General features: G+C 39.1%; 1 protein-coding gene across 1 annotated transcript; it reads right to left on the bottom strand.

Annotated features, from left to right (window-relative positions):
• Nucleotides 1-65: 65 nt before the first annotated feature.
• cds2 (CDP-diacylglycerol synthase (phosphatidate cytidylyltransferase) 2) lies at nt 66-19095 on the bottom strand. Its single transcript, XM_088994859.1, has 13 exons — nt 18905-19095; nt 11954-12105; nt 10344-10440; nt 9650-9747; nt 8648-8787; nt 8007-8065; nt 7386-7468; nt 7104-7191; nt 6920-6988; nt 5759-5911; nt 5198-5317; nt 4953-5056; nt 66-4840 (listed from the first exon to the last, which is right to left on the bottom strand). Exons 1-13 carry the CDS (start codon nt 18974-18976, stop codon nt 4705-4707), a joined length of 1371 nt encoding a protein of 456 aa, XP_088850985.1. The 5' UTR covers nt 18977-19095; the 3' UTR covers nt 66-4704.
• Between the last annotated feature and the right edge of the window lie 640 nt (nt 19096-19735).

Raw genomic sequence — 19735 nt, 5'->3', positions numbered from 1 at the left:
CAATGCAATGTCAATTATTAAATAGTGTCATAGACCGGTGCTGGCAAGAAATTACACAAGCAAAACACATGACCAATACCTTTTTATTTTCCGACAAGGCAAAGTACATTTTAGCATTAAGAGTATATTTCTTTCTATACACAAATATACATCACAAAGCACTCCACTGCCTAAGAAAAAAAATAACTACAATATAAAATTTCCTTGAAGGCGAGCAAACAATATGTGGTTAAGAAATGTTGCACCACTGCAATACATTCTTTAAAATGTCCTGCAAAATTGTAATACCTTTCACAATGGCCTTCTTGATGCCACACGTGATTTATTCGCTTTGAACAGAGTTAAACTGGCATTTAGTCTTTAGTCTGCTTCTACAGTAAAGTCTCGTGATATCGATATCAGTTATAGTGATAGTACTGCATATTACGATACTATTTTCATTTCCCGTCGAATTTCTAGTTTTTTTATGTATAATTAGTTCCATTTAGTACGATACCGTGTTATTATGATATGTTATTACGAAAATAATACATTGTTTTTATTTAATGCATGAGTTTATTTTTCACTTCACGACAGTACAAAAGCATGCTAGATACGCAATCATTGAACTCAAGGAGAAAATGTCATGCCATACCAAAGATCCCCCATTTATTGCCCCCTTTTGATGCAGTTTAGCGCAGGATCGGATATATCGAGTCCGGTTATATCGATATTTTTTCCGACTCCCGAGAATATCAATATAATGAGACTTTACTGTATATACGATGACTGGGAAAGGATATCTTTTTTATGGTCATTGTTGTGTCAAACTTTTCTGTATAAGCAAAAGGGTGTTCTTCTTCCCTCTTATGGTCACCTCTAACAAAAACGGGCTTGGGGAAAAAAAACTTAACAGGGACTGATAGGCTGTCTGAGCTAAGAATAAAAATAAAAAAGGTCTGATTAAAGGACACAACAGCGGCATCTGTGTTGCTTCAAAACGCATTGCAACAAGAAATTCGCATAAGAGCCAAGTCAACAAACAGCTCATTACAAGAAAGCCAGCACTTCTCTGCTATTGTAATACTGTGTCATTTTCTAAATTATAGCATAGCTTAAATAGTCTCTGAAGCTATACAAAATATTAAAGCACAGCAAAAATAGCACTAAAATCTTTAACATATAAGATAATTGAGGTGAAATGATTCAACCAAATAAATACTTTATGAAGAAACATACACTTAGAACTATGTGGCTGTCTGATGGAAAATTGAAAGGCATGCACCATGATTGGCTTACATTTGAAGAACACATATCATATATTCTGCCTAGTGTCAGAGTGTCAAGAGAAAAACAAAATAAATGTGTCTTCAGAAAAAAAACATTTGGTGGACATCACATTCAGAATGTGGGTGATTGTTTTTTTCATCTGGGTCATGTTCTAAAATGTTTGACTGCACTTTTACGAGGTGGTTACTAACCAACATAAAGAGAAGAATGGGATCACAAAGGGACTCGGATGTCCCTGCTACATTTCTATCTGGTTTGAACTGACTACGCCATACAGATTTATCACAAGTCTACCACAGCCAGTCTGGATGATGACATAAATGTTTCTTATAACAGCATGTAGAGACCAATGTTCAAAAACTTAACAGAGGTGTTATATGAATAAAAGTTCATCTTCAGATATACAGATGGATATTCATTCATTCATTATCCAAACTGCTTTATCCTCACAAGCGTACGAGGGTGCTGGAGCCTATCCCGGCTGTCTTCGGGCAGTAGGCGAGGGACACCCTGAACCGGTTGCCAGCCAAACATAGGGCACACCGAGACAAACAACCATCCACTCACACACTTATACCTAAGGAACAGATGGATATGACCATGGTAAAAATTGCCGGTCAATTGCTGTACCATCACCAATTCATCACTTTGAACCTCAAGTTGTCATTTAAGCCAAAATACATTTTGCCACCAAACCCATATTACCAATGTAAACATTTGTACTCCAGGTGTAGGACTGAACCCACCCCAGATATGATGCACTTTTGAAAATATCAATAAAAAATAAACAAAAGCATAAGTAGTACTTTCTAAGAAATTTGGCTGGCAGAAAAAGAATGACATGAATACGTTTTACGATACTAGATTTAACATTTTCTCCAACAACAAAATACAAGAATAATCGGCATGGAAGTCAGGACGCAGACATCGATAATTGGGGGAGAATACTTAAAACTCCAAAATAATAATCCATATTACCATTCAACAAAACATTGGCAGAATTGACCGAGTCAGTATCTAACCCTGACTGCTGTGTAATGCACCAATAAACAGTTTCAGACAACCGTTACTACTAACAAGTTGTTCCTACATATGCTCTGGACTTGTGGTCTCAGCAAGAACTCAAACAGGCAGAACAATCTTAAAATTCTAAATGTTCCCTTTCGGCATTGCAAGGAATCATAAGAATCACACATGGCAGTCACTATATTACATAATCTACACATTTTGAAAACACCTGACTTCACAGATACAAAACCAGCGTAACAAAACTTAAGTTTGTAACCAAAACAATATATTTGGGTTCATCTGGTAAATATAGTTTGTCAGTAACAAAACTATTGCGAGGTGCCTTCACAAACTCAATGATTGGATTTAGATAGCACAACCTGATCCCGTCAAATCATTCAGACTTTTAACTTAAATGTTTTCCACCTTACAATAAATAGGGTATAACGTGATTACGGTCGTGAAATGATAAATGGTAGTGCAAAGTCCATTAAATACAGACATGACAGATAGTTACCATCAACTGTCGAAATAAGAGAAATTCACAGACATACAAACACTCAAGTTACGACGTTGTGCTAAAAGTAAATAAAAACAGAGTATAATGATTTGCGAATCATGTTCAACTTAGATTCTATTGAATGCATGACAACAAGCACTGGATTTTAAATCTTCAAACGGATGAACATTTTTGGTTTTGTTTTGTTTTTTGGGCAAAGAAAAGTCGAAGAATTATCAAAACAGCTGTGTGGTATATTCTACAGAAGAATAGAGGTTAATTGGAAACAACTAAGTGTTACGACTGTATGTAAAAAGAGCATCATCGAAAGGCTCAATTCACAAGTAAGGAAGCAAATTAGGCTGCCAAACGAGCAAGGCCTTTTTCAGGGACGTCCCTGTTATTTCAGAAAGATATCATGAAGAGACCATTCTGCATGGCTTCAAATAAGACAGTAAGTAAAAGTGCAACAGTGGGCTGCCAGCAGTCCAGACCTGTCTCTCATTGAAAATATGACGTGTATTATGAAATGCACCATATAACAGTAGAGACACCGGACTATCGAGTAACTGAAGTTGTACATCAAGCAAGAATGGGAAAGATTCGAAGCTGTTCTACGTTCTAAAATGCTTGTGGAGTGTTGTTAGAAGTAAAGGTGATATAACAAAGTGGTCCCAGATTTTGTGGCACATTTCAGCCATAAAAGTACAAATAACTGATTTCTTTTTTTATCTCCCTAGCTTATCAGATGAAGATTGTATTGCATTTATTTGAATGTTTTGATTTACTTTTTGCACAACGCTCCAAATTAATCTAAATTGGGCTTTGTCGATAAACAATAGCTGGTATAGAGACGCTCCCCAACTTACGAACACTTGAGTTAAGACGTTACGGTACATACAAACATTTTTGCGGGTACTCGAAAAATGTTCAGACAGAGATGCTGTAAATTAGATTTTGAAAAATTTAGACTTTTTCCAGCCAAGCTTGCTTGCGATTGGCTGCGTACTGTGCTTCACACATACGCACGCACACAGACACATTAGAGGTTTCAAGGGCTAGATGTTTATGCAACAGACACCAAGGCTGACCAATCAGCTATGCTGAAATGGGGCCAACGAGTTCAGGCCCCATATTACCGAGCTCGCTTACGATTGGCTGTGTAGAGTATGTGGGAGGGAAGGAAATCCATCTTCCTAGTTGACGCTCCAAGGAGGAGGCGAATGCGCGCATAGCAAGAAGTAATGGCACATAATTCGGTCATTACGTGCCAGCAGCTTCAGTAATGGCTTACTGAAGACCAAAGGACATATGTTGTTGTACTACAGTAGGTGTGAGTTTATTTTACAACTGTTAGAGCGTCTGTGTTTTATACTTCCCCATTCAGTGTTTGACTTCCATACAAAATATAGCACTGAAGCAACTTAGAATAAAAATCACCTTACGAACAAGTGCTCGGATCGTATCTTGTTTGTAAGATGGGGAGCATCTGTATAAAAAAAACTGTCTAAATACAAAAGAACTCAGTGGGAAGTGTAACAATGCAGTGAGTGGCACATTTGAGAGCACTGCATTAAAAAATGATGCACAACAAAATATCAACACACATTTAAGATAAATAGAGATTATTGTCTCCACGTGTAAAAGTAGAACAGACCAACATTGTTCAAGCCACAGTGGGAATAGACTGAAAGGCTTGGATGGAAAGGTATACAGTAATTGAACCTAGACATATTTGTTTAACAGGATTCACATAAAGTGTGGAACAACACACAACTCATACCTTAATGAAATGGAATGACCCAAGGGTAACTTTTTCTTGTGTTGAGTTTCCTTTTTATACTGACAGAAAAGCGCAGAGTGTCTCTCACAGCAGGAACACACAGAGGCTTGAGATGCCTCCCATCACAACGCACCGGTGGACCACTCTAGGCAGCCACCTCCTCCAAAGCGGCCAGCAAGCCCCTCTCTGTTAGGTGAGCCTTCAAAGAGTTGAAGATGTAAAGCTGCTGGTCGGCACGAAGTGCCAGGAGCTGCTGGATCACCTTGCTCGGGTTCGGACCCCTGAGAGGCAGTACAACCATGCCAATCATAAACTACCAAATGCCAAAGGGTGCGACAAATCGTCAAGTTTGTCAAAACTATGGTGTTTAAACAAATAGTTCATTGTGTTTACCTGATAAAACTAGCAATGTAGACATTTACAAATGTGGCCATGAGGTACTGGCAGTCAAAACGGTCCATTATTCCACCGTGTCCTGGAATAGTGTTGGCAAAATCCTGGAAGAGGAGGCATTTAATGTTGCGCTTTTGACTTTTAACTGTAGTGTACACAAATTTCATGTTCTACCTAAATGCCAGCCGGACATTTGATAAAGATATCAAGAGCCAAGCCCAGGCCATACAAAAGTAGTTGTGTACCTTTATCTTAAAGGCCCTCTTAAAGCCGCTGGCAAAGAAGCCACCAAAGGGTCCAACGATGGAAGCAAATGTGGAGAGAGCGATGCTGTGGATCTGGAATGGATAGAGGCGAACTGTTGTCTGCGGAAACAAGCAGGACAAGATTAAATGGGAATGGTCAGTGACTTCAAGGACTGTTTTGTAATGAGCTCAATGTATTCTTTTGTCCAATCGATTTTCCTCATTGAGATTGATTGAAGTATCCATATTCCTTTCAGGCCTCATTTTTGTTGAATGAAGAAAAACTGCATTGTATCATACCAAAAGATGAAGAAATACAAAGGCTTCAAAAAGCGTATCAGTAATTACTTTGGAGTACTGTCATGTCTGATGGCTTCATGATCAACCGAGATTCAATTGAATAGTTCACGTTTTGCCTCAAGGGAAACAGATCAATTCCATTTGCAATTCAAGACAAAGCGCTGCTCTACTTTTGTGGTAAAACGTGCTGACCCAAGTCTGAGGGTTTGGTGTCTGCAGCTTTTAACCGTGTTTATGTTGCTTAAGAAAATGTTGACTTACCCATCCAGTGACAGACTCTATGATGCTGGGAAGAGTGTAGTCCTGAAGCTGGAAAAGTTCAGGTGGCTCACAGTCCACCTGAAAACTGTTTGAATCGTTGTTGAACTCAACTGGACATACAAAGTAGCGGTAGCCTGCCATCACGTAGGAGAGCTGTGAGGAAAAATCAAGGCTGCCGGTTACTTTATTCCAGTGTTGTGGCATGACTTACCATATCACAAAAAGACAAATCCGTTATGTAGCTATGGTTTAGATTCTTTGAGAGCAGCCATTATTATATTGACCCATTAGAAATTCTGATGTGTGAAGATGTCAGCATGTGAGAGATGATTGCTTTCAATGCTAAAGCTCACGTTTTAAGCGTCACATTCTGGCTTGTTTGTGCCCTCTCTTAAACTACGAAAGAATCTGGCAGGTTACGTGGTTGACACAATCCCAATTGGGCCATGAACGCATTCACTGTCATTCCCAAATTTATTTGGTAATTGAAAAGCATGACGCCATTCCCGAATTTGTTCAGGTTTTGTTTTTTCTGGCGGGGTGGAGGGTTCCTTTGAAGCTTCAGTCAGACCTCTGGCTATTTTTTTTCACTTTCAATGCAGATCACTCAACAACCAAGTAAGCTCGAAATATTTTTTTTCTGATGAAAGAAGAGAGTCTAAGGTTTCTTATGCTGTGTGACCAAACTGAAAATTCTAGCTTTGACGGCCAGAGAGACTCGGCCAGTCCAAGTGATGACGAAGGCAGCTTCTGTACTTAGGAAAGAATGTGGCACCGCAACTTATCACAATGTGTAACCGACTCACCAATTCAACAGGGGGTGGCGTTAAACATCTGACAGCAACATTTGCAGCTGTAGCCAGACACCCAAATGACCTTGCCTAAAAATTGCAAATAGGAACACGGGGGATTGCTAATGACACCACCATAAGATGTCATACCACGATTGTCGGTGTCCGAAATCAAGTGCCCACAAATGCTTGACGTGGATTTGCCATTTTTGGTCTTCTGAACCGAACTGGCGTGAGGTCTGGGGCAAAGGGCTTTTTCAAAAGGAATTACCGCTAACAATAAACGCTACTTGTCTTCACACAGAAACCCCTGAGAGAATTTGACAATCATTTCAATTCCTCCCAAAGGTAATATAAAAAGAAAAGTCACCATGATGCCAAACAAAATGGTCGCGAAGAATCCACCAATGAATCCTTCCCACGTCTTCTTTGGTGACAGCTGTAGAGGACGCAGTACAAATACAGTATGTAGTACTCCTTGTTAACATTGCTCATTTAATCATAGCGATTGCCAAAAATAAATAAATACATTGCAGTGTGTTATGTCGACCAACCTTAATGAGAGGAGTACGTCCGAAGAAGAAACCAAACATGTAGGCCATAATATCATTACAGATCACACAGGAAATTGGCACAATAAACCTAGCATAGAATAAAACAATGAAAATAAAAAGTGCTAATTAAAATTGGTCAACATGTTCTCACGGTTAAAAGTAAACACCTTTGTTTCTTATCTGTACACAGTATTCTGCACATTAAAAATTGACATCTCCAAGCATGGCATTTTCTGCTTGTATACCTTGAACATGTACAGTGTGTACAGACTTTTTACATACCAGATCATTCCTTCAAACAGGTTGTGGATGATGAGGTGAGACTGTGTAACTACAATCAGCAGAGTCACATGAGTCCACCCAAACTGATGAAAAGAGAAAAAAGGAAGACTGTTATGACAAAGATTGCTTGACGCGAATTCATCGGAACTAAATCTCACCAGAAAGTTATGTGCAAACATACAGGTGCAGTATCAGTATTATATTGTCGTGACATTCTACTAGGTTTGATAACATGCACGAAATCACAATTAAAACACTGTACTTTACAAGACTGCAGATAATTTCGGATGTATGCATTGTCACCAGGAGAGAGGTGTTCTTATTTTTATTCTGGTTCATTTTTGGAATAATTTCTCCATTAAGTTATCAGTAATTGGATTGGATTGGATTTGCCTTTATTAGTCTCGCAGTGGAGAAATTTACATTTCACAGCAGCAAAGTAATAAACCAACTGATTTCTGTTTCAGCTCTCTGGTTTGTTTTCGGTTGAGATGACAACCTGCCAAATGATTTGTAGGGCAACCGCTTCCCTATGCCTGCAGAAATTGATTCCCTCTTTGCAGACGTCATTCACAACACAGCGCCCCCCAGGGTGGAGGCTAAGAAGAGGATGTTCCTTACCATGTAGAACTGAAGGCGGTAATGCTTCTTGACCAAACTCAGCACAAACATGCAGAAACCTGAAAGTGTGAACATGCCCATCAATGAACTGCCCATTAGAAGTCGATCAATTCAGTCATAATCCAGGTCATCTTGACAAACTGGCCAATTCTAGTCAGACCTTAGCTAAAAGCTGTTAAGCATCACAGTTTCTCAACGTTTCTGCATTCTATTAATAGACTGACGACGGAGGAGACTGTGCACTTGAAGATCAGTAATAAATTGGAAATACTAATCAGTTGCCTCTTATGAGATCTTGGCTTGCATTTGTGGGTTTTTTTGCCCCAAAACCTTTGGCTGCAGAGAAAAGAAACCAAGTCTTTCCGGTTTATCCAAGACAGGCTTCTATTTTGCATTCTTTAAAATGTAAATCCTTATGTGGTACCTTCAGCCTATACCCTTTACAACAAAAAGGTGATTTCCAAAAAAATATATAGAGAGAAAATTAGTTCACAACAACCACACATCTACTTGCACTAACTACATGTAAAACTGATATCAGATCTGTATGGCTGATAAAACATTTGTGGTTGTGGTTCAATTAACAGTAACAAGTATTGTCAATAAGGGCGGTCGATAATGCATGTCAAGTGTGATAATACCCGTGAGGTAGAGGGCAAAAGAGATGAAGCGGTGGTATTTGCTGAGGATGCGAAGTGGCTCTTCCCTTTGCACCAGTGTGAAGAAGTAATCTGTGACGGTCTCACCATAGAAGAAGTAATTAACACAGAGCAGGAAGTACCTGTCGGGAAGAGGGTCAACACGCTAACCTCACATCTTTATGAGAGCAACATGCGTTTGGTATATTGAGAAAAAGAAACGGCAAAAAGTTATGCCGGATGGAAATACTTTAGGTGCATCAGAAAACCTTCACCAATTTGATGCAGACGAATTCCTCTGCAAGTATAGTGCCTTGAAAATACATTGATGGCTAATCAACTGTTTTACATAATGCGCGTTTACAGCTGAGAAATGTTGCTATAGTGAAAAGTCTCTTGTTGTGAAAAAAATTCTTGCTGCAAAGTTAATTTTGTAGTAGAAGAGTTTCACTGTATTCATAACGGAAGACGACATTTGAGCAATTACAGTAGTTGACTTTAATTGACTGCATTAGATTCCATTTAGGGGGATCTGAGTACAGGGCTACGAATGGAAATGCACGCCGCATTTTTCTGTATTATATTTGCATTTTACAATACAATACAATACATATTGATTCATATTGAAAATCATGCTATTTTCATTCCGCTTCACAGTTAACTTCTATTTTGTTGATTTATCTCATTTAGCGAAAACAAATGATATTCTTCACAAAAATCTCACATGTAATATGAATACTATGTTTTTCAAGGCACCATAAATATTTGGCACTGGTCATGACTGGCAAGGACTAATGTCACATCTTCTATTATGCTAAAGATAACAAGGGAGTGAACATCTGAAGTACTATAGCATACCACTGCATCTATCTATGCCTCCCCTAAATATTTCAGTTGAGACAACAAACCTCAGAATATCTGCCACAAAATAGACAAGATAATATGATTAAAAAAGTTTCATTTTCATGATGCAAAATGTTTCACTCTGTAGGTGTAGGTCCTCACCAACTCAGTGTCCTGAACCATGGCAGATGATATGAGTGGTAAACGCTGTAACCAATGGTGATGATTTCGAAGAAGCATTTGATCTGAACACACAGGACCTGTAGAAGGAAACACATAATTACAAAAGAGAACAGGGAAAACCAAATTAATTAAGTATTTAAGATTGTTTGATGTGAAGCAGAAATTTCGATACAGCCATTAAAACGGAATAAGGAACTCAACTGGCTGTTAAAATCCAGCCAATCACCTGGCTCAGGTCTAATCATATACATGTCAACACTTTACTGATGTTGTTATGTGCAATATCAAGCAAACTGCTTTGTGTAAGACCTCGACTAAGGTTGAACTGTTTACAAAGGTGTAAATTAAAAATAAATAAATGAACAAAAATGTGGGGCATGTGGCTTTAGTGGGAGTGGAGTGTGGCATGAGTGCTGGCGCAGCAGCTTTGCCAACAGATTAGTTTATAGAAGACAGGCAGTAACACGTTAATACCTCTTTCCAAATTCCTGCCAAAATTGGAATACTAAAAATGTGCCATTTGTTATTTTGTAACACTGCTCAGCACATCTACCTTTTCCATACACGATGCAGGAGGTTATTAAAAAACACGATGGTATGCAAAAACTACTGTACGATACCAATTAGCTTCCACAATGTTATTGCCATACCACTTGATGCTAGCCGTACTCACAATCATCATAAGCACCATGGGGCCTAGGTAGATGATGATGAAGAAGAAGGAAATCATGGCTAGTGTGAGAATCCCTCGGACCCACCAGTTCTTCCATCTAAAAGAGATGAAAAAATGACATTGGGATTAAGAATGCAAGAGATAAAAACTGTCAATGTGACTTAAAAATGGATTCCGATACAATCAATACCTGTTCAAAAAATGTAGTAGCAGGCAATCCATCTATCCATTATAGCATGCTTATCCTCACAAGATCCCCCCAATATCCATGATATTAATTTCACTTACTATTAATGCTATTACCCAATTAATTATTACTTTTAATTACTTTGTGATTACCCAAAAGCAAAAGGTTAAAAAAAAGATACTAAAACAAATATCTAAATATATACTTGTCTGGTCTTTTTTTGCCTAGTTGTGGAATGTGGTAGGAAAATCGAGCATCCTGAATTTAAAATCACCACCATTAATTCACCTTGAAGAGAGTCCGGACAAGGCTTTATTTAACACTTCTGGTGTGTCATCAGGAGGCACTGGCACCTCAGGGACACCCGAGTCCACTTGGTCCACTTTGGGGTCGCAGTCTGTTGCACCATCTGTCTCTGATCTCAGCTCACAGTCTGAACCCTAAAATGCAAACACACAGATCAGCAATGAAATACAAATACATGTATGCCTGCCTGCCGTACTTCTTTTAATTCTTATGAACGTTTCACTAAGGGAGGGGAGAAACACTGCCCCAATAATGGATTGGATTTGCCTTTATTAGTCTCGCAGTGGAGAAATTTACATTTCACAGCAGCAAAGTGATATAACTGCAATACAGCTCTAAACTTTGTAATCTAGTCATATTTGAAATAAAATACAATCATGTTTCAAACGGTCTATTGCTTAGTCCAGGGGTGTCCAAAGTGGGTCCTCGAGGGCCGCTGTCCTGCCTGTTTTCCAGCTCTCCCAGGAGCAACACACCTGATTCAAATGATGAGCTCATCAGCTAGCTCTAAAGCAGCATCAAAATGGTCCTGATGATTTGAATCAGGTGCGTTGCTCCTGGGAGAGCTGGAAAACAGGCAGGACGGCGGCCCTCGAGGACCGACTTTGGACACCCCTGGCTTAGTCAGTATAGCCAAATGTTGGTGGCACTGGCTAATAAGAAGGAAAGAAAATAAATTTTGACTTGCGGTACCGAAAGGGGGACACATGACTCAGTCAAAAACTTGCCATTCAAAAAGCCCAATGGGCTGGAATATGGCATTTTTCACTTGGGCTTTGGGAGACTGGTCAACACATTCCATATATTCTGATTAGTGGCTATGGAAAATAATTGGAAACATTTTGCTGAGTGTTATCATTGACTGTACCTTGTTGAACAATGCATTGAATTCTAGATCCCCCCAATATCCATGATATTAATTTCACTTACTATTAATGCTATTACCCAATTAATTATTACTTTTAATTACTTTGTGATTACCCAAAAGCAAAAGGTTAAAAAAAAGATACTAAAACAAATATCTAAATATATACTTGTCTGGTCTTTTTTTGCCTAGTTGTGGAATGTGGTAGGAAAATCGAGCATCCTGAATTTAAAATCACCACCATTAATTCACCTTGAAGAGAGTCCGGACAAGGCTTTATTTAACACTTCTGGTGTGTCATCAGGAGGCACTGGCACCTCAGGGACACCCGAGTCCACTTGGTCCACTTTGGGGTCGCAGTCTGTTGCACCATCTGTCTCTGATCTCAGCTCACAGTCTGAACCCTAAAATGCAAACACACAGATCAGCAATGAAATACAAATACATGTATGCCTGCCTGCCGTACTTCTTTTAATTCTTATGAACGTTTCACTAAGGGAGGGGAGAAACACTGCCCCAATAATGGATTGGATTTGCCTTTATTAGTCTCGCAGTGGAGAAATTTACATTTCACAGCAGCAAAGTGATATAACTGCAATACAGCTCTAAACTTTGTAATCTAGTCATATTTGAAATAAAATACAATCATGTTTCAAACGGTCTATTGCTTAGTCCAGGGGTGTCCTACACATCGTTTTATTTTCTCGGACTTCCTGTCAAGATGTCACATTCTGTCTGTCTTTACATCGTTTTATTTTCTGCGACTTCCTGTCATGGCGTCACATCCTGTCCATCTTTATAAAAGCTCTCCCAACCAGCCCCTCCCCTCTCTCGGCTCTTCTCCTCTGCCTGCCCACAGGGTCATGCAGTTACATTTTGTGCCATCCCAAAGATTAAATAATCGTTTTGTTTTTACTTTTGATTCCTGCTTCATTAATAATGACCCTGGCAAACACTATTTGCTTTTGTGGGCCATATAAAAGATTTTGGCGTAAACACGGTAAAAACAAAACTTAAAAAAGCAAACTGTTCACACCCCAACTGAACCCTGAGCTGCAGTGACCAAATTAGGATTTGAGTCGTCCCCTCATTGCAGATGGTCGACTGACAGTATGCTGAGCAGCAACATAAAAGGCAAGAATCATCTAGCAAATGCACCATCCCATACCCATTCACATGACATACTTTGGATATGTGAGTCTTTGAAAATAACGGCTCAATTCGAACATGGATCGAATTTGGGAAACATCATGGCAATAATTCCTCTTAATATGGACAAAAACATGCATCAGCGCACACGAACCTCCATTCTACATCTGGTGGTTCCCATGGAGACAATATTTTTCTTCCAGAATGCTTGAGTTAAAAATATCCCACCATCTGACAGGCCCCCCAACCTTCCACCGCCTCCAGTACTCCCACTTCATTATTTTTGCTAGACCACAAGTAATCCGCTTGAAAAAAAGTTATTCAGTGCTTGCGAGGACACTGTCATAGTCCTTATACTATGTAAAGCAGGGGTGGGCACTCTTGGTCCTGGAGAGCCACCCTCCTGCATGTTTTCCAAGTCTCCTTGTAGCAACACACCTGATTCAAATGAGCAGGTTCAATGTAAGGCTTCCGCGGAGCTTGGTGATTATCTGATTATTTGAATCAGGTGTATTGTAACAGGGAGACTTGGAAAACATGCAGGAGGGTAGCTCTCCAGGACCTGGAGTGCCCACCCCTGATGTAAAAAGTATCTCAAAATTCCCTGGAAAATGTAGTAGCATGCTGTTAACATTAGGAATGGCATCTGGTCCTTCTCAACACTAAATACTTGTGAGTCAATATCGCACCAGTAGATATTAAAGCATCACCATCTTCTCACATATTTGACATATTGAGAAGTTGACTCCTAGAGGATGAATCAGATTTTTTTGCAGACGGCTAAAATTATAAATTGTCTACAACAAGATGTCACCATAGTAACATGACCAAGAAAGAAATGAGTGGTTTCACAGCACACATCGTAGCATCCATAACTACAGTACCATGCAAATAAATACTCCATGATCCGCAATGCACCCACAGGAAAGTATTCACAGTGCTTCACTTTTCCCACATTTTATGTTTCAGCTTCACAGCAAAATGATATAAATTACTTTCTTCCTCAAAATTAAACGAGCAACATAACATCATGAAAACATAAACAAAAGCTTGTTTTTGAAATTGTTGCAAAGCCATGACAAAAGAAATTAGAGCCATCACACAATTCATAAGCATTTACAGTCTTTGCCGTAATGCTAAGTATTGTGTGCTGTTACTCTTGCCAAACTGAGTATTCACATCAATACTTAACAGTCCAGCATATGTTCACAAATGGTTGGTTTTTAAAACATTGTAACTCCCGATGAGTTCCTGATTAATTAGAAATGTTTGTAAAAGCGTTGAATTTAATCACAGCGCCGTATCCACCATTCGACCACGCCTCCTTCAGCATCCATCCGCAATTTGACATCAGCAAAAGCCATTTCCGGTCCATGAACAATCCAGGGAACCAAATATCAACGTGCAACATCAGATTCAGAATCAGAAAACCCTTATTCGTCCCATACTGGGGAAATTTGCATATGACAATTGGATGTTTACATAGTTATCTAATAGATGGAAAAAAATCTGAAAATATTTGAGTACTGAGCTAAAGCCAATATTAAAAATTACAAAGTCAATTTTCAAGAAACAAAGTAAACACACTGTTAGGGCAATTCACTATACAAACACGTTTTAAACACATTCTCTCTTTCCTTACACATCGTTTTATTTTCTCGGACTTCCTGTCAAGATGTCACATTCTGTCTGTCTTTACATCGTTTTATTTTCTGCGACTTCCTGTCATGGCGTCACATCCTGTCCATCTTTATAAAAGCTCTCCCAACCAGCCCCTCCCCTCTCTCGGCTCTTCTCCTCTGCCTGCCCACAGGGTCATGCAGTTACATTTTGTGCCATCCCAAAGATTAAATAATCGTTTTGTTTTTACTTTTGATTCCTGCTTCATTAATAATGACCCTGGCAAACACTATTTGCTTTTGTGGGCCATATAAAAGATTTTGGCGTAAACACGGTAAAAACAAAACTTAAAAAAGCAAACTGTTCACACCCCAACTGAACCCTGAGCTGCAGTGACCAAATTAGGATTTGAGTCGTCCCCTCATTGCAGATGGTCGACTGACAGTATGCTGAGCAGCAACATAAAAGGCAAGAATCATCTAGCAAATGCACCATCCCATACCCATTCACATGACATACTTTGGATATGTGAGTCTTTGAAAATAACGGCTCAATTCGAACATGGATCGAATTTGGGAAACATCATGGCAATAATTCCTCTTAATATGGACAAAAACATGCATCAGCGCACACGAGCCTCCATTCTACATCTGGTGGTTCCCATGGAGACAATATTTTTCTTCCAGAATGCTTGAGTTAAAAATATCCCACCATCTGACAGGCCCCCCAACCTTCCACCGCCTCCAGTACTCCCACTTCATTATTTTTGCTAGACCACAAGCAAATAAATACTCCATGATCCGCAATGCACCCACAGGAAAGTATTCACAGTGCTTCACTTTTCCCACATTTTATGTTTCAGCTTCACAGCAAAATGATATAAATTACTTTCTTCCTCAAAATTAAACGAGCAACATAACATCATGAAAACATAAACAAAAGCTTGTTTTTGAAATTGTTGCAAAGCCATGACAAAAGAAATTAGAGCCATCACACAATTCATAAGCATTTACAGTCTTTGCCGTAATGCTAAGTATTGTGTGCTGTTACTCTTGCCAAACTGAGTATTCACATCAATACTTAACAGTCCAGCATATGTTCACAAATGGTTGGTTTTTAAAACATTGTAACTCCCGATGAGTTCCTGATTAATTAGAAATGTTTGTAAAAGCGTTGAATTTAATCACAGCGCCGTATCCACCATTCGACCACGCCTCCTTCAGCATCCATCCGCAATTTGACATCAGCAAAAGCCATTTCCGGTCCATGAACACTTAAAGGACAACCGACACCACTTTTTTGTTTCCTAATTGACATCAGAAAAACGTTTTATAGCATCTAAAATACCCAAAACACGCAGGATATTTTTAGTCAAATGCAAAACACCAATAAAAACGACTTACAGTGTCTAAAAACTACTTCGAATTGAACCCGGAAGTGGCCAGTTTCAGAAGGTGCCGCCCCTTAGTTCGTGGTGTCACGGCAAGACGTCTTGCCTTGCTCGAGAATCAAAACAATGGCTTCAGATTCGGAGATGCTTTCTTGTTTCTCGTCCAGCTATGAATACGATTCAAATAGTTCTGAAGAGGAAAGCATACATTTTTGCAATTGGTTAAAGAAGTCCTCCCGTATCAAATCGAGCCGTTAGGACAGAAATGTAGCACCCAAAAAATGCAGAAGATTGTGACAAAGTTGCATGGAAATGGCCTGATTTATCTAGTGGGAATTTTTGTCAGCGAATATCTAATAGTTGTCTTGATGCAACACACGATTCACCATCGGAACTTGGAGCTCCTGTTGTGCTAATGTCATGGTTCTTCCCCAAGATTTATATTGGAAAAGAAAATGACATTCTTGACTAGTGCAACATATTTGATGTGATACACAAACATACTGTAGGCCCTTATTTAATACTTGTTGTATTGATTATGACTTTTCTTTTCAAATGAGAGTATGCGATGTTTGGAAAACAAATTAATGTCGACACCATACTGTACTTGAAATCAATAAAGTCATTCTGTGGTAACACAACCCTATCTTCAGTCGCGGTATAATTTACTTTACAACAAACACCGATTCAGAAGGGGGGAGACAGATCAAAACACAGTTAATCCGCTTGAAAAAAAGTTATTCAGTGCTTGCGAGGACACTGTCATAGTCCTTATACTATGTAAAGCAGGGGTGGGCACTCTTGGTCCTGGAGAGCCACCCTCCTGCATGTTTTCCAAGTCTCCTTGTAGCAACACACCTGATTCAAATGAGCAGGTTCAATGTAAGGCTTCCGCGGAGCTTGGTGATTATCTGATTATTTGAATCAGGTGTATTGTAACAGGGAGACTTGGAAAACATGCAGGAGGGTAGCTCTCCAGGACCAGGAGTGCCCACCCCTGATGTAAAAAGTATCTCAAAATTCCCTGGAAAATGTAGTAGCATGCTGTTAACATTAGGAATGGCATCTGGTCCTTCTCAACACTAAATACTTGTGAGTCAATATCGCACCAGTAGATATTAAAGCATCACCATCTTCTCACATATTTGACATATTGAGAAGTTGACTCCTAGAGGATGAATCAGATTTTTTTGCAGACGGCTAAAATTATAAATTGTCTACAACAAGATGTCACCATAGTAACATGACCAAGAAAGAAATGAGTGGTTTCACAGCACACATCGTAGCATCCATAACTACAGTACCATGCAAATAAATACTCCATGATCCGCAATGCACCCACAGGAAAGTATTCACAGTGCTTCACTTTTCCCACATTTTATGTTTCAGCTTCACAGCAAAATGATATAAATTACTTTCTTCCTCAAAATTAAACGAGCAACATAACATCATGAAAACATAAACAAAAGCTTGTTTTTGAAATTGTTGCAAAGCCATGACAAAAGAAATTAGAGCCATCACACAATTCATAAGCATTTACAGTCTTTGCCGTAATGCTAAGTATTGTGTGCTGTTACTCTTGCCAAACTGAGTATTCACATCAATACTTAACAGTCCAGCATATGTTCACAAATGGTTGGTTTTTAAAACATTGTAACTCCCGATGAGTTCCTGATTAATTAGAAATGTTTGTAAAAGCGTTGAATTTAATCACAGCGCCGTATCCACCATTCGACCACGCCTCCTTCAGCATCCATCCGCAATTTGACATCAGCAAAAGCCATTTCCGGTCCATGAACACTTAAAGGACAACCGACACCACTTTTTTGTTTCCTAATTGACATCAGAAAAACGTTTTATTGCATCTAAAATACCCAAAACACGCAGGATATTTTTAGTCAAATGCAAAACACCAATAAAAACGACTTACAGTGTCTAAAAACTACTTCGAATTGAACCCGGAAGTGGCCAGTTTCAGAAGGTGCCGCCCCTTAGTTCGTGGTGTCACGGCAAGACGTCTTGCCTTGCTCGAGAATCAAAACAATGGCTTCAGATTCGGAGATGCTTTCTTGTTTCTCATCCAGCTATGAATACGATTCAAATAGTTCTGAAGAGGAAAGCATACATTTTTGCAATTGGTTAAAGAAGTCCTCCCGTATCAAATCGAGCCGTTAGGACAGAAATGTAGCACCCAAAAAATGCAGAAGATTGTGACAAAGTTGCATGGAAATGGCCTGATTTATCTAGTGGGAATTTTTGTCAGCGAATATCTAATAGTTGTCTTGATGCAACACACGATTCACCATCGCGTTATTTATGTGTTTTCCTTCTAATTTCACCATCAACACGAAGTTTTCAGACCAAACAAAATGCATTGTGTGTCCTTTCTCGGTCAGGGGCATTCCTTCCGTGACGTGACGTCAGGAATCGTCACCAACTCAAAAACAAGACTTCCTCAATATTTAGCGCGAGTCTTAAAACGTAAAATATATATGCGGTGGAATCTTTGTAAAATCCTCTCAGTCATTTGAAGCGATTTTACAAATTATGGACACAACTTGTCCGGAGGCGTCGGTTGTCCTTTAAGCAAAATGACAACGTTGTGTTGCAGCAGACAAATGAAGGTTGGAAGTAGTAACTCGGAACCGTGGATCCAGAATAAAAAAAAAAAAACAATACAAAAAGGTCATTAAGACTAAAATTGGATCTGGTAAATAGCTGTCATGTAGACTCGAGCGTGCACGATTTCACTGTGCGCTCCTTTTCAGAAAATGGTGTATATAATATTTTACATCCGATATCACTTCAGAATTTGCTGTTCGACGACGAAGGTGGAGTGTACTCGGAATCAAATTCTTATTTAAATAAAGGCGAACAAGGTCTAAATAAATATGCTTTTCATACAAAACTCCTTATATGTTTAAAGAGTTCCCCAATTTACGCATGACTTTCTATATTAATGTTATCATCGACCTCAATGAATTAGCTCGGTAGCTAACTCGCATCATATTGAAAATGCAAGAGCGGGTCCAAGCTAACGTTACCTTGTCCTCGGACTGTTGATTTTGTAACGTCGTCTCGGTGTCTGTGGCTCTACGGTGCCTTAGTTCGGTCATTTTAACAAACGAATGAACAAAGTAGACAGCAAAGACTCCGTTCCACTTCGATATCCTCTCGATACAATTTGGCACGATTTTAGTTTACAAGAAAAACCCGCCGAGTCAAGTGAGAGTGAAATGGAACATAACTTCCGCTTTTCAGAATAAACGTTTTATTTCAATATCTGCAAATACTACAGTACTCCCTGCCTGTTGTACAGTACTCGCCAAAAGCTAAAGGTAGCATTTTTTTGTCCACAGATACTTAAAAAAGGGAATAGCTAAACTAAAAGTGTGCATTTCTGAAGTTTGTTTATTGAAGCAATATCATGCAAATAAATAGGTTATAGATAGTGTTAGGTTAGAATATTACAAGCTAATATCAGCGTTAAAGGACAACCAACGTCCCCGGACAAGTCGTGTCCATAATTTGTAAAATCACTTCAAATGACTTCTACTGAGCGTATTTTAATAAGATTCCACCGCATATAGCTATATTTTACGTTTTAAGGCTCATGCTGAATATTCAGGAAGTCTTGTTTTTTTTTCAAATGGCATGCAAACATACAGAGCAACAGAAACAAACAAACAACACTGCAAACAAAACACAACAAAACCATTGGTTTTGAATAGCTCGTGGAGCTTCTAGAACAGGGGTCGGGAACCTATGGCTCGCGAGCCATATATGGCTCTTTTGATGATTGCATATGGCTCGCCGATAAAACTAAAATATGTATTTAGTTTTTCGTTTCGTCTTCTTTTTTCGCCGTTCATTTC

The sequence above is a fragment of the Hippocampus bargibanti genome, linkage group LG04 (genome assembly GCF_051943395.1).
Source record: "Hippocampus bargibanti isolate YZ-2025 linkage group LG04, ASM5194339v1, whole genome shotgun sequence".
Lineage (NCBI taxonomy): Eukaryota > Metazoa > Chordata > Actinopteri > Syngnathiformes > Syngnathidae > Hippocampus > Hippocampus bargibanti.
Note: the sequence above shows the minus strand (reverse complement) of the source record. Positions and strands in the feature narration are given on the sequence as shown.